We start from the raw sequence: 16,008 nt of genomic DNA, 5'->3' as shown, positions 1-16,008 counted from the left end.
GGTTCTTGTTTCGCATTAAACAACGGGTTGAGGTCAGTTATACCAAGGTTCTTGTTTTTGTAGTAAACAACGGGTCGAGGATTCGTCAATCAAATCTGATCGTGGAACGATCTTGGGTTCCTTTAGTTGTCGAGTCTCGTCATTCTTGGCGGGAATCGCATCAGGAAGGCTGTTGATCGAGACCGTAACCACAAAATGCTTCCGAGGAGTATCGAACCCCTACATGATAAATACTGAAAGCTCAGCTTATCATGGAGCTACATCCAAGTGGTCAAAATGGAAATTAAAATGGAAATCTAGTTTAGTAAAAAAAAAAAAAAGTAGAGAGGTGACACAGACATTTAGGACATTCATCACCATAAAAAGAATCAAATAGAAATTTACTTTGTTATGAGAAAGAGGTAATTTGTTCTCTCAATGAACAGCCACAAAACTAACTACCCCCCCAACAACTGAAAAACGATTCCCCTTAAGAAAGATACAAAAAAGAGAGTAGACACATATCCTCCATGAAACAAGGGTCTCTAAAATTCATACACCCGAGATTGTGCCTGTCTCACTAGCATCATAAAACTCGTATCAGGACAGACAACATACACGAACTGGAAGCCAGAGTCAGTGATTACAAACTGAGGTAAGAGACACCAAAAAACATCTCCAGCCGACAGAGGGATTTGAGAGTTCCCTCTTTAAGCCAAAGCACAATTGACTCAAAAAAACTGCTAAGTGCAAACAGGTGATTGTCATGCTATATACTCAGCTTTGTGCACCCGAGGATCGTACCACGGCATCGTGTCATGGGCGATACCTGGCGCCATGTGGGCCTGTCACTGCTGACACTAAGGACGTCCACATCGGAGAGCGGCTTAATATCCCAATTCCACCGGTCAGGCCCAATCACCCCACCGATCACGTAGATTTCGTCCCCAATCCCACATATGGCACATCCAATCCTCCTCCGAAACTCCGAGGCCGAGACTATCGGCTTCCTCGTGTCTCCATCCTGCCTGATAATAACACCATGGCACATCACATAGAGCGCCCCTTGGACGACCGCCATAGGGCCCTGCAGCCAACCGTAGTCCCTCACAGTCCACCCAAGGCCCGCATGGTCCAGGACTTGTACTGTTGACAGTCCCTTGTGGAGCACGTGGAGCTTCCCCTCAATCACGACCCCAGTACAGGCAGAGTTGTGGGTCCGATGGAGATCGGGGATGGGGACCCAGACATCCTTATCAGGGTCATACATCTCTGCCTGGGAGATTGATTTTCGGCAACTCGTGAAGCCACCTGCAACCACTATCTTCCCATCCACGGTGCAGCAGGCAAACATCGCCCGTGGCACGAGCATCGAGGCCCTTGGGGACCACTGCTGAGCCACCGGGTCGTATGACCAAACCTCGTTGGTCGCGAAGCTCCCATCCTGGTCCCCAGTTAAGGGGTCCACAGCATCACTTCCGCCACCAAGAACAAACAACTTTCCGCCGGCTGAGACCACGCCAAAATGGGCCAGGTTCTTTATCTTTGAGGGTAGGACGGGGAGAGTAATCCAAAGGTCTCTGAGAGGATCATAAAGTTGCCACAGGTTCTCGGGATCGAAAGCGCAGACACAAAGTAAGTCCTCGGAGGATCCCACCTCTTGCCGAGCTCTGAATAGCTCCTGGCTACGGATGGCAGCTCTCCAGGATGGGGACACAAGCTCAAGTTTTGGATGGAGATAAAATGGGACCCGCGCAAGGCACCTCAGTGCAACAGCATCGGGAAGGCCTTCAATCAGTCCAGACATAATACGAGATCTTTCATCCAATTGGAGGGCTTTCTCTAGTTTAGGAAGATAACTTCGGATGAGGAGATCTGAAACAATCCAGAGCATAAAAGAAACAAATGAGCAACATGCAAGTTTGTTATTGCATCTAAAATATTGGCCAAATCATAACTGTTTAAACTTGTCCAGCAAGCAGCAGTCTAGAACAGACCACTAACAGAATATATATATATTTATTTATTTATGGAAGCAACATCAACAAAGTGAATTTACACATTCTCAAGGGACACGCTTAAGGTTATTAACCAATTTTGAAGCAAACCCTATACCTCCAAATATAGATAACAAGACAACACAAGTATCAGTCCAGTAACCTCAATTACCGTCAACTGATATATAAATCTACCTTCTTGTGATAAGTACTACATATCAAGTCCCCAGTCTACTTTTCAGTAGAGCTTTCTATGGTCTAAAGCAGTTTAAAAGGCTCCTAGCATGCATTATCCAACAGCTTTCGCTCACATTGGATTAGCAGAAAACTTATAAAAAATCACAACCAAGGATCACAATGGGAATATATCACTCTAGTACGATATATACTGCTGTGACTCAATGTATAAGTAGAAAAGGTAAATAGAAGCAAACTCAAAAGTGAGGTTAAGAAGGAAACACAGTTCCAGTTCAGCAAAGTTGGAGTCAGTTGTCAACGAAAAACACAGCGATCGTCCAATAGCAAAAGAACAAAAAATGCAGAACGTCTTAAGAGTCATATCCTTTGAACATTGTCAATTGAATGAAGTAGCTTAAACCACAGTGACAATAAGCTATCAATCTGCAGAGTCCTCAATTTATGAGGGAGTCCAGACATGCATCTAGAGAGATGAAATTATTATTCCTGAAGAGCATACTTAGTGTATATATAACATAGCTAACAAGTCTTAGATCTAGCAATCCACATTTTATGCTATATACTTAGATGGCATACTAGCAACTGCAAGCAAGATTTGGAGACAGAAAAGTTACAAATATGTGTTCTAAATATAAACAGCAGCTATGCTAGTGGATAAGGGAAATCAGATGATAGAGACATGTTAATGCATAAAATTTCAGCTATGCCATGAAACCAGTTGAAATAGTTAAATAGATAATTTACAAATGTTAGATAGGTATTTCAAGAATGGATCTCATAGATGCGTTTGATTATGTCAAAATTATAGGGCCCATCACATAAACGTACCACCTATCTTAGCACAAATCCCATAGCGTAAAAGGAATTATGGTTAGCCAACATCTGATGAATTGTGAAGCAGTAGCATCAAAAGCCACATCCTTATTACTGTATTTGTTTAGATATCCTACACTCTTTTACCAACACCGAACTATATACTTCTCCAAAATTATGACGAACAATTTATGCTCTACTTGAATCTTGAAGGTTGGTATATCGGAAACACATAACATCGTGGAAGTCCAAAAATAACAGCTTATGAATTTCACACATATACATTTATGTGTATATATCTGATCTGACTAGCTTCCTATGACTTCACCTGAGAGAGTATAATGAAGTTCACCAAAACAAATGAATGACGACAAAATCTAGATATTATAATGAGTATGAAAATAGGATCAAACTTTAACTTGTACTCTGAAGTGACAAAGGCACCAAATTCTTTACTAACATGATGCTTTCCCAAGATAGGAATGAATATCAGGAATGTACAAGCAACACAAGGAGTTACAAGACGACTTCAAACTGCTGTTCAATATGTAACTCTGGACAATGATTTTTTAATCAGTGAAAACATTAATCCAAATCAATATATCTTGAAGAAATAAACCTTCACTAAAATGCAGGACCGCAGGAAGAAACATGTATAGGGCTCTATTTAGTTTCTGGTGAGAATATGTTCAGCCAAGTGGTTCAAGCCATACAGTAGAGGGCTTAACAGTCATTAGCATTTTCAGAAAAACACATGTACAGCTTAGAAATGCCAATAGTTATCGGTGACTCACCTTCCCCAAAGTAGCTTATCTTATCCTAAGGTAAACTACACTCTTTAGTCTTTAGTAAAGATGAACAGATTACAAGATGTTTCATTCAGAAATACTGAAATATCTACATTTCTCTCACAGAAACTTGGCCCAAACCCTTTACTGTTAACAAGAAAAAACATATGGGTTTGCAAGAGTCAAACTCAATTTATCGACAGGGAACCAGCCACAGTTGTGACACCAACTGATTTGAGATTATGATGGCTGATGAAAAGATGATAAGTGATGCCCATATCTAAGTCTTTGCAGCATCTATAAAGCTATGCCTTCTTAACCTCTAGGAGTATTACTTCGTTGATTGGATGGTAATAAAGGGAGAAAAACTTATTTTTGCTTCTCCATGCTTGATGCAGATATCAAAGTTTTAAGGGTTTTTTTTCACATCCATCAGCACAGTAAAAGTTGGAATTCTTGTATAAAATGCCCCCCTAAAACCAGCCGACCCCCTCCATAAAGGTCAAGACACCAGTAACTTCATACACGCGATACACATATTACAGCTCTATATTACATCTTGACATATAGATCAAGGTCTTTATCGAGAAAAATGTGGACTACACTTGCAAATAAACAGAAGTCTCTGGGGTTCAATTCCAATAAATTAGAAACAAAAAACTTCCAAGAATCAAAGAAATAGGCTTAGCTCAATTTAAAGCAAGAAATTTTCTTCACCCAAATAAAATCTTCACACCTAACTGGTTGTGAAATTTACAATTTCTCCAGAGATAACCAAATACGGCATAAGGAACCTTTACAACTAGAAAACCTGAACACAAGAACTTGGAACCAGGAAGCAACAGATATCTACATTACGATCAGATTCGTATTGGGAGAGGATGTTGTCATATCAGGCTCTGATGAGGTTAGTGGATATATACCTAGCACGAAGCATATAACTTTCTGGAATGAGTAACTTAAAACAAATTTTTAGCGGGCGCATCAGCTTCGAGCAAATCAAAAGAAATCTTTGCAATGTAAGCAGAAGAGCACACCAAAGCAAAAGGTTGACTTCAACATTAACCAACCTCAATTTCGGGCTCACCCATATCTCTTTGCAGCGTAAGACATAACATATAACATGGATGAGACCTAATCAAACCATAATTCGAGGACGTTGACAAGCATTACAGCAAAATGGATTTCAACCGTTCCAACTACGGCAAACCCTCTGAAAGTTGAACTAATTGACCGATCCATGCACGCGACAATCAGACAACCAAACGTACCAAAGAAGCCTTCAAACCCTAAACTAACGCAATTCTCGACAGAAGACACCAGGCAAGATCTCGAATTTCAAGTTCTGAGGACAAACCCACTTCCAATCAACCACCAGCCATTAACGGGCACCGAACAATTCCAAGCTCCAACCCAGAAATCCGCACATTTGCCTAGCCGCAATAAGGGTCAATTCCAAAAGGGCAAACGCCAAAGAGGCTGCAGGAGATGATAGGTCTCGTTACCTGAAAGAGAGAGCCCAGCAAAACGATCAAGCAAGCGATGCAGGTTCCTCGGAGCTGAAATGGAAGAGAGAAGGCAAGGAAGTCTGAGAGAGGTGAAGGGGGAAGGGAACGTGATGGGTACTGTGTACTGACAAGGAATGAACAGTAGGGGCGGGGGGGTTGGGGAGCAGACGGAGGAACAGAGATCGAGGTAAGGAAGGAAGAGGAAGACAGGGCAGAGGTGAATTGGGATTCTTGATTTTTGGCTGTGGTGCTGTGTTCAAGCGTTACACGCAACGGAAATCCTCCCTTGCCTATGCTTTTACCTTGTTTGTATGTTTCTATGTATTATTATAATGTGCATTTTGGTAATTTCAGACTGTTCCGTTCCAAGAGAGGGGAGGGAGGGAGGGAGGGAGAGAGAGAGAGAGAGATCAAACAGCCTTTCTTCTTCTTCTCCTTCTTCTTCATGGGAATAGGATTTTGGGATATTCGCTTTTGTCGCGCCGCGGTTCCATTCCCATCATCACCCCATCCTTAGCTATCCCCATAGCAGCACAAAGAAGGGTAAGCCAAAGGTCAAGGGCCGGAATCAAATATCTTCGCTCGTAAGGCTTCATTTGTTTATTTGTCAATCCATTAAATTTAATAATATAATCATTACTTTTTTCTCTAATAATAATAAAATTTTCACATACTTTTTCTAATAATTTTTATAATTAATTTTTTAATAATAAATTATCTATATACTTTTATTCCTATATATACATAATAATTTTTTAATAATAAAATTTTCATACACTTTCATATCTATCAGAGGATCTTACATGATCATGTGTCATGTGACACTAGAATCACAGCCTTCCACTCTGCGTGGGCCTCGTGTCCACTCACGAGTGGACGGTTGTGATGATCTTGTGTCACATGACACGGGTCATGTAAGAATTTCCCTCGTATCTATATATATATATTCACACATCAATAATTTGTTAATACTTGCAATCATTGTATATAATCAAATTGAGTCGGATCATTATCCAACTCGGAAACCAAATGCAAGCTAAATGATCCATATCTCAAACGAGGTCGATATATCTAGAAGATGATATACAAGGGAAAGAAAAAAAGTAAAGGCACATGGATGAAAATTCTGATTTTTTTTTCGATGTGTACTATTTAGGAAACCAAATAGACACCGACTAATCAAATTTAAGCCGGGTCGGCTTATTAAAAGTTAAAACTTTCTCAATAAGGATTTTCTCCATTCACAAGACTCGAATACGAGACATTATTTAAGAGAATAAGCGTTGAACGATTTGAAATAATGGTGGATGGAAACTCTATTTTTTATTATAGAATTGCATAATTTCACGTTAAATTAAGTAATATGCATTAGCCGTCTATTCTTCTATGTTTAGTGTCCGCTTCTAGGGTGCCAGAGTTCAATTCATTTGAGTAGAACTCGGTTGTTTCTTGCTGTTTGGATTTAAAATACGAGAATTAGATTATTAAAAAAAAAAGGATGCAAGATCTACGTTAGACTTGAGATCGGATCAAAATCAACAAGGTTTGGGCAAAATGCAACTCAAATTGGAAGTTACGATCTTTAAAAAAAAAATTGTTTGTAAATAATTATTCTATTTCAAAATGCATTCTCAATCCTAATCTATATATTATATAAAGTTGAATATAATGTAATAAATACTGGCATGATAGGACATTCGGATTAAATTAATAAATATATATAACTAAGAGTTCATTAATAAAATTAATAATAATTATAGCATATAAGCATAAATATATTCGGATGTGAAATATTTTAATTTTAATATATGCTCAAAACTTATGATAATTTCAAAATTATCCTTGAAACTTATGGCGCACTAATTTTTGACTGAATTAGAGAAATGATAGTTTTGAAAAAGTTATAGCACTACCCCTTCTCCATTATAGTAGTACTATTTGAATATATCATAATTTCTTAAGATATTTGGATATAATTATTAGATATCATATACTATTGAAGAAAGAAAATTTCTTTATGAAAATTTTGAAATTCAAGTAAAAATAATTAAAATTTGAATTAGGTAAAAATAATTATAGTTGTAGTAAATATTCCATGCAATGTACGGGCCAAGAAACCTAATTCATGAATATTTCAAACAACAAAATTCATTTATAATTAAATAAATTGAATTGAACTAGAATGAACTGAATTCAAATAATTTTTTAATTATAAGTTTATGAATAAAAAGAACATTATCGATGTGAACACAAAAGAATTCTGCAACATGTTACTTTGATTATAAGATTAAGATCGATCATGGAGAGAGACAGCTGATACTAATAAAACTATTTTCTCGGGTCGGCTCAAACGGACATTTCTTATAACCTTCGTCATGGGGACCTTCGTCAAAGGGGACATGATAAGGAACTCGGGATAGTCAAAGTCAGGCATTTTTATGAATCATTATGATCAATGTGTTATAATCAAATCCGCTACCAGATTCTCCGCCTTAATCAATTGGTTGGGATCGGGACAAACTTTATCATATATTGGCTTCCAAAGCAATTTACCAAATTTGCAATCTGGGTTGACTGACATTAAAATATGGGGTTTTTATCAAAAAAATATCTATGGTTTGTTCGTTTTATCAAATATATCATATGTTTTTTTTGTCAAATCTATCACATGATTTACTTTTTGCATCAAATCTATCCCGGCGTTATGGAAAATATAACGCTGGGATAGATTTGATGTAAAAAGTAAATCATGAGATAGATTTGATAAAAAAAAAGCATAGGATAGATTTGACAAAACTGGCAAACCATGGGTCATTTTAGGTAAATACCCCCTAAAATATACATGATTTAGTATACATGAATAAATTTACCAAAAAAAAAGAGAAGAGAAAGGGGGTGCAGTACAGTGGCTAATACCCTCACCTGGTAACTTAGAGATTCCAGGTTCGATTCTCATCAGTGGGACTACCGTGTCCCTTTATTTAGATTTTCTTTCGATTAGTCATCGCATGTTGTTTGGATTGAGCGTTATATTGTATGAAAATTCTTATAATCCTTCATATCCCACCTTTCCATAACCTTTAATAACCCGCACATTCAAACAATGAATAGATGAGAAAGGGAAAAAGAGGAAATGAAAAAGACAAATGAGATGATATTATAAATTTGACTTGGGAAACGTGTGTTTTTGTTGTTTAGTGGGTAGAGTTAAAATCAAAATCATGATTCTAAAATCATTTCATGAAACCAAACAATCCCTTATCATGCAACTTTTCCTCCTCTTCCTTTCTTTTGCTCTATTTCCCTATCCAAACTGAGGGTTATGGGAATTGCGTGTTAAGGCGTACTTGAGCCATTTTTGACTTCATCACACTTCCCCCATCCTTTTTCTCCCCTTCTTTTCCAATTATTATCTCCCCGAATGGGGTCCAAAGTGGGTTGGGCTTTCCTTGCACTCCCATGGTCCATATAGGAATTTAGTTGGACTCCCTGTACATTTTTTTTTTCTGGGTAAATAGATTCCCACGATTCACTAATTGGGTTTTATTAACAATTAATTTCTAGATTTCCATTGTGGATGTGAAGTTAGATTGGATGCATATAGGCACCTCATTCGCTGCCCACATGCACAGCGGCAGGTGCGAAGGTAGACAACATGCGAAGCTAGCATAGTAACATATGTACAAAGGAAGGCAGCAAGACGCGTAGAGAAATGCATAGCACGAGCAACGAGTGCATTGGGCTGACGTATATGCAAAGTCATTGCAGCGATAAGCAACACAACAGCATGGACCGGTGATGTCAAGCCAAATCCTAACTCTTGAATATCACGTAGAACTTTGGTGGACTTACAAGTGGTCGGGTCGTATTAAACCAAAAAATTTAAGCCGATAGATATCTGATCAACTTGTGAATTCAAGAATCTATATATAATATTAACTTGACCAAATTAGAACAAATAGGGGTAGAATGGTAATTACATATTAATTCATAGGTTAGTTGCTAAATAGAAATTAATAAATTATTTTAATAATTATTCTTGTGATTAATAATACTATATAACACAAAAAAATATTCAAAGAAGTATTTGAAAAAGGATTCCTGTTCAGGGCTTAGGCCCTTATTTTCCCCCAAAAAAAAGGATTTTTATTTTATTAGTAAATAAATATTCATAAATTTTTAGAAGTACTGTATAGGTAATCTTATTAAAACTTAATTAAGTATTTCTTTCATCGAAGTGATTGGGTCATTTTATCTAAAATTATTCAAATTCATGAAACCGATTTATGTAATATGAAAAGAATAATGTATAAGAAAATACTAAAATTATAAAATTTTGAAGATTTTATGATTATTTCCCTTTCATCATATAAAATTAAAGATTTTAAATTTTTTTGGAATTTTTAAAAATTACTTCCATAAAAATTAAACAAATGATAGAAATGATGTATATGAATTTATTGCATAAACTCTTTACTTATAAGTTGAATATTATTCAAAATAGTACGTTTAGAATTTACCACATTAAAATTTATAGTATATTATTAGGTCTGAAAGTATTTTACTTGTCTTATGGATATATATGAAGTATATTAATAGGTCTGAAAGCATCAGCAAGACAAGAGAAATAAGATAAGGGCAAAATAAAAGGGAGCTGCTGGGGTGGGATGTTGACACTTGGACCTTCAACTCAGCAAACTAAAACTCCTTTTCACTTTATATGACCTTAAGAAACCATAATGAAGCATTAGATGCTGAAAGAAGTAGCAAGAAGCCTTCCACTCCATCTCTTTTCTCTCCATCCTCAATTGAAGCTTGAAAGCTTAAAGAGGCTAGAAGCAATACAAGCTATTGAAAGAGATCAATGAGAGGCAGGTTTATTCTAAGATATCTACTCTAGCTAATAATCTTGATATATGATGTGCTCTTTGTTAGTTGAGCATATATGCATATACTCAGATTGAGATGCTGGCTGGTTACTTGATTTGCTCAACGGGAATAGATAACCATTAAAGGTTATTTATGAGATAAGGTGACTGAACAGCAGTGATGACTTTGAATGATTATGTCCTTCATGGTTTCTTATATGATTATATTTCATTGAACTGGCAATAAATGGATGTGGTGGGTATGCTAAGAAACGGAATGGGGCGCAAGTTGCTCTTGAGTTGTGTATCGACTTTAAACCTCTGGAAGGCTACTAATCGCTGTATGCGATGGTTTCAAGGATTAAAGATGTGAATACATGTTATAATGAGGTGCAGTTGCATATACTGCGTGTTCACAGAAGATTACTCTTATTGGGGTGTGAGTAGCATCATGAGTTTGGATACATGCTCGGTCTAAATGATGACCCGTTATCTTATAGACATCGATATGGATAGACTGGTGAATGTGGAGACGTACTTAACATCATTAGTTTTACCGTTAAAGTATTAGGCTTGTTATGATGTGATTTGATATTCTCGGTGCCACTATATGTTTGAAATATCATGATTTGATTATCCTTGTTTTGGAAGAGTGTTAGATAGAGTATGTATTTTAGCTTAAACCTATTGGGCTTTAGCTCACCAAAATACATTTCAGGGGATCGAGTCGAGAAAGACGAGACGGTGAGGGACTCCCCTGTCTAGGAGGCTGCATTTGTGTATACATGAAGCACATAACTATTCTTGGCTTTTGTAGATTGTACATAGTTGTTGCTTAATCTAATTCGGGTTTTCTTGTGGAAAAGATGTTAAACAAAGGATCTATGTGCAAGATTTATAAAACAGCCAAGAGGCAAATGAGTTTATTTAAAATGAGCATAAATCAAGGTCCTTCCTTTCAGGGCCCATGCTGTATAGATTAACCTAGTATATAGCATGGCCGGTCACTCCCACCATGGGGATATGACATAATACAATGAAAGAGAAATCTTAAATAACTAATAAAGAGGTACGGTAGTCTCTCTTTTTTGTTTTAATAAGTGATTTACAGTATTTTTAGAATGTTATCTTGCATGCAAACATAAAGTCTATCGTAGCTCCACCAATAATTTTTTTCCTCTTTTTTCATAATAATAAAAATTTATATTATTTTTTTGGGTGAGCTACTAATTCTATTTTCTTGCAGAATCGGATTTCATGGATGTTGCCCCGGGTATAATAATCGAGCCCGGAAATGGCTAGACCAACCCAACCCACCGCTCATCATACAGCTTGTTGGTGTCTCGACACTATATATATTTAGTATTCTAAATAATTTTAAATCTTCTCGTACTTACAACACTTTGAATTGAAGAGATTAAGTGCGCATAAGAAATTCCATTGGCGAAGAGTTATTTGGAGATAAAATTATGTTCCAATGCATTGAACTCCCTTTCTGTTACCAAAAAATACGCCCTGTAATGTGAACAAAATCAAAATTTAAAAGTTTGTCATTGCATTTTGCCATCACGCCCCCTTTTCAGTTTGAGCTAGTAGAAGTAAGATATCAAGACCGTCATCAAAGATCGATGTGTAGTCTAAGTGAGGGAAATACCACGCTAGGCATCATTATGTTTGCTGATGCTGATGTCGACGGATCATCTGGCGTAGGATTAGGTTAAATAGAACATGCAATATGATGATCGATTTCGAACAAAGAAGGGCACAAGGGGAGACTCAAGCTTGGAAAAATGCATCTTATATTTCGTGTATGTCATGTAGTGCAGCAGATCAATAAAAGAGTACTTAATACTCCATAATCACTAAATTAGACGTTCCACCATTACTTCGTACAAAGGTGGCCCAACCTACCATTTGGAATTTAATTGGAAGCTCTCACTCAAGAATCACAAGTTTATAGCCATAAGCATGCGGCTTGTTAGTTATTGCCCAACGGACAATCGAAAACCCATACCAAACACAACTACTACTCACAATTCTGCTAATTTTACTTCCTAATATAGACACTCCAATACGCAAAATGTTTTATCTCTTTTACGCGTATGTCATGTACTGTGACATATCAATAAGAAAAATACTTAATACTCTGTAACCGAAAAAAAAAAAAACTTAATACTCCACAATCACTAATACCCTCGTAATCATGCATACAGATGTTTCACCATTACTTGGTCTAGAAGCGGTCCACCCCACCGTTTGGGAATTCAATTAATGGCTTCATTGAAGAATCGCTAATTTATATCCATAAGTTTACCAACATGTGATGACTCAAGTGGGTCGGTACTTATTCTCATTAAGTAAGGTTCGGAGTTTGAGTATTGCGAATGGAGAAAATTCACGTTGAAAGAACTTTATCTCTTGGTGTACCAAACCAACTCGAACTGAATAATTTGGAGCCAAAAAGCTTCCGAATATCAAGCTACGCACCCAAAAATATCCATAAGTTCACTGAAACAAAAAATTATCCTTAAGTATGCGGTTAGCTGTTATTACGGTTAATCCAGGGAGAATTGCAAAGCCATGCCAAACCCACCTACTTCTCAAAATTCTTCTATTTTTTTATTTCCCAAAAAGGTTCTTCCAGCTAATGTATGTTACTTCCTAAAATAAACACAATAACTAATATTGATTGATTCAAATGGTTCGGCATTTAATATTTCGATTTTATATCTTATAAATGAAAAAAAACATTCATTATTTAGCCGATCTAACTCGAATTTGATCAGTTGGGGACCACTGAGTTTTTGGATAATTGGGTGCACGACGAAAACAAATAAAAGTCAACCACGATGATGTGATTCAATCACAAATTGAGTTTCTTAGTGGACTGATTATTTGCAATACAGGTCGAAACCCGATAGGATCGTCTCGTTACTAAGGCTAAGTCAACCCTCGAAAAAAATTATTCACGTTTAAGAGGTTGAGAATACTACTCATAATTTCACCAAAGAATAAAAAGAAAAATAAAATAAAACACTACGAAGACACTATTCTTAGCATAGTCAAAGTAGTTGCAACACCAAAACAACTTCAAATCTACCTGTTTTGCTTTTCCCTCCAAGTTACCATACCCCCTAACCCTCTAATATATAGTATCATCCCCTTTCACACAATATTCCTCAGACCCTAAACTTCAACTTTGTCTCGACAAACAATTGATTTGTTAGCTTCACCTCAATGGAGCAAGGCCTCGAGGGCAGGCTCTCAGCAGCGCTTTTCCTCACCTTGATAATCGTGTTTAGTACTACTACTACTGTTGTCCGAGCCCAAATTAGCACACCATGCACGGCCTCAATGATCACCAGCTTCACACCTTGCTTCAACTTCATCACTGGAAGCAGTGGCAACAGCAACTCCCCCACCGAGGACTGCTGCGACTCCTTCAGGTCACTGATGCGAACAAGCGTTGAATGCACCTGCCTCGTCATCACTGCCAACGTCCCCATCCCTCTCCCAATTAATCGGACTTTGGCCATCTCCCTCCCCCGTGCCTGTAACAACGGTGGGGTCCCAATGCAGTGCAAAGGTGCGTATGGTTTATCTTTGTTTCTCTCTTTATTTAGCTGGTTTCAACTTCTGGATCACGCCCAATTAACCAATATTTGTCATTTTGTTTTTGTTGAATTTTTTTTCAGCTTCTGGATCTCCCTTGCCTCCTCCAGGTATAGTATTTGGACACTGATTCCTTAAGTTTTAGCCTCATTACCGATGTTTATGACATCAACAAGTCGCCTGCTTCCGTTATCCTTGTTAGTTGGATTTGTGGGACAAGTACAGCGATAGTTTTATGGGTGTGCGCTGATGATCTGATCTTCATCATCTAGATGTCACAGGATTAACTGTTTGTTGGACCTTCTGTGCATCGTTACCCTAGAAATATGATTATGACAAGACCGAAATCAACTCGCAGACAAACATTTAGACAGAACGATACATAAAATCTGGATTTTGTAATAATAGTGCCTTCTTGTTAATTAGTTCTGGTTTACATCCTACATATCATATTCCTAATATAACAATTCTGATCTTGTGCTGCAGGTCCAGTCTTATTCGCTCCACCTCCTCCATCGTTAGCAGCTCCTTCTCCACATATAGTTGCCACTTCTCCAGACATTGCCCCCTCCCCTCTCAGCCCTCAAGGTAATCCACAGCGCACATTAATACGGAGCTTTTCGCATCAATTTGTTCATAAGTGTCCAAATTAAGTTCTCCAATCTTTGCCAAATGAATTAAGCTGTTGGTAGCTCGTTGAGGAAGCATGATACGTCGAGGGAGTTGAGATTTTTCTTCTTTTTCTTTTTCCTTGATTTTTTCCCTGTGGGCAGCTTCAAAAGCAGCAGCAGCAGCAGCAGCAGCACCTCCAGTACTGGCACCAGCACCGGAATTAGCATTTCCGCCGGAATATGATAATCCAGCTGATACTACACCAGCAGATGCACCACTAGAGCCAAACGTAGGGAACACATCGGGGACTCCTGGAATCCGACCCGTGCTGAACCCAACTTCCTCTAACTCGAACCCTTCTTTCATTTCCGCACCATGGTCACTCCTACTAACATTATTCGGGATTTTTACAGTGTATAAATTCCACTGAGTATGATCATCCCAAGTTGTCGTCTATTATGCTCGTGAAATCATTCTATGTGTCTTCGTTTACATTATTATTTCATAATTAATTTCTCTTTACGAGGACGATATAGTGATAGATAGCGCTCTTCTAGTTTCCTTTATTAAGTGAAAATATCGTATGTCTCTGGTACATATGATGATCCTACTTAATACATCAGACCATACTAATTAAAATGCATAATACTCCACAACCACCAGTAATTGCATAATTACGAGTCATTTGGCTGTTTCATTGTATTGTCACCTTGTCTTCGGGTATATTTTCCAACCATTCTTTCATTATGCATCCATGAATGCATCATCGAGCAGATTTCTCACGGTTTAGGTCGAACTGTTGCATAACGTAGAGAACTAGATGCCAGTAAATGTTCATATTGAGGAGGTTTCCCGGGTAGCATTTCCAGTGGAGTTTTGGCCAAAAGCAGTCAAGAACCATTTGAAGTACAGCCGTAATTAATTGCGCCCTCCCCTTAAATTTTAATGGGAGAATTATCTTAAACAATTACAACAGGTTTCTCTGTTTTCCGACGTGAACTAGATGTTGTATCGTCAAATTTAGGTCTTTTTTTATTTATTTTGAAGAACACAATTTTCTTAAATATTTTAAAGGGAGAGAGAACGACATACGAATAGAGTTGGCATATAGTGGAAAAGCAGCATCCCATTCAATCCCCATAGAGTGTGTTTGAGAGGATGGATTTGGAGGGAGAGAGAGGGGAGGGATTTGAAGGGGAGAGAGTTTTTCTTGTTTGGGAGAGTTTTTTGAGGATGAGAGAAAGGGGATGAAGATAAATGGAGAAAGAGAGTTTTATAAGCCAAATATTAAAATTTAATTTATATTTTTTTCGTTTTTAAATCAATGAATCAACAATGCAATTATCGTACATGACTTTCCGAATAAGTTTTTAGCTAGAAAAAATTAGGAGGACATTATGTATGATGTATTTGGATTCAAAACTAACTAATAATAATATTGTTTGCTTAGTAAGTTAATTATCTTACACGTACTAAAAAATTGGAAAGGGTAACTTAGTGCGGTCATAAGTGCGGTCTAATATGTACATCCAATGCGTAAAATTCAAGATCACATTTGCTTGCGTCATTCCGGAACTTTTCTTTCTCAATTTCTGTCAGGTTGCACCAATAGATAATTGTTCAAGCATGTCTT

At 37.4% G+C, this 16,008-nt stretch overlaps 2 protein-coding genes and 1 long non-coding RNA gene across 4 annotated transcripts; 2 read left to right on the top strand and 1 right to left on the bottom strand.

Moving 5' to 3' along the window:
• Positions 1-359: 359 nt before the first annotated feature.
• Positions 360-5,685, bottom strand: LOC116211508 (F-box/kelch-repeat protein SKIP30). 2 transcript variants are annotated; one of them, XM_031545935.1, is made up of 2 exons: positions 5,281-5,685; positions 360-1,854 (listed from the first exon to the last, which is right to left on the bottom strand). In XM_031545935.1, exon 2 carries the CDS (start codon positions 1,784-1,786, stop codon positions 749-751), a length of 1,038 nt encoding a protein of 345 aa, XP_031401795.1. In that variant the 5' UTR covers positions 1,787-1,854; positions 5,281-5,685; the 3' UTR covers positions 360-748. The 2 variants fall into 2 exon arrangements, with proteins under 2 accessions (XP_031401795.1, XP_031401797.1); XM_031545937.1 differs by lacking the exon at positions 5,281-5,685 and adding an exon at positions 5,047-5,269.
• Positions 5,686-10,045: 4,360 nt separating this feature from the next.
• On the top strand, positions 10,046-11,704 carry LOC116211779. The gene is made up of 2 exons (XR_004157747.1): positions 10,046-10,895; positions 11,398-11,704. It is a non-coding gene; the product is annotated as an uncharacterized LOC116211779 (long non-coding RNA).
• Positions 11,705-13,325: 1,621 nt separating this feature from the next.
• Positions 13,326-15,016, top strand: LOC116210309 (non-specific lipid transfer protein-like 1). The gene is made up of 4 exons (XM_031544169.1): positions 13,326-13,737; positions 13,847-13,873; positions 14,250-14,351; positions 14,537-15,016. Exons 1-4 carry the CDS (start codon positions 13,389-13,391, stop codon positions 14,803-14,805), a joined length of 747 nt encoding a protein of 248 aa, XP_031400029.1. The 5' UTR covers positions 13,326-13,388; the 3' UTR covers positions 14,806-15,016.
• The last annotated feature ends 992 nt before the right edge of the window (positions 15,017-16,008 follow it).

This window comes from Punica granatum, chromosome 6 (assembly GCF_007655135.1).
Source record: "Punica granatum isolate Tunisia-2019 chromosome 6, ASM765513v2, whole genome shotgun sequence".
Taxonomy (NCBI): Eukaryota; Viridiplantae; Streptophyta; class Magnoliopsida; order Myrtales; family Lythraceae; genus Punica; species Punica granatum.
This window is presented reverse-complemented; position numbering and strand designations above follow the sequence as displayed.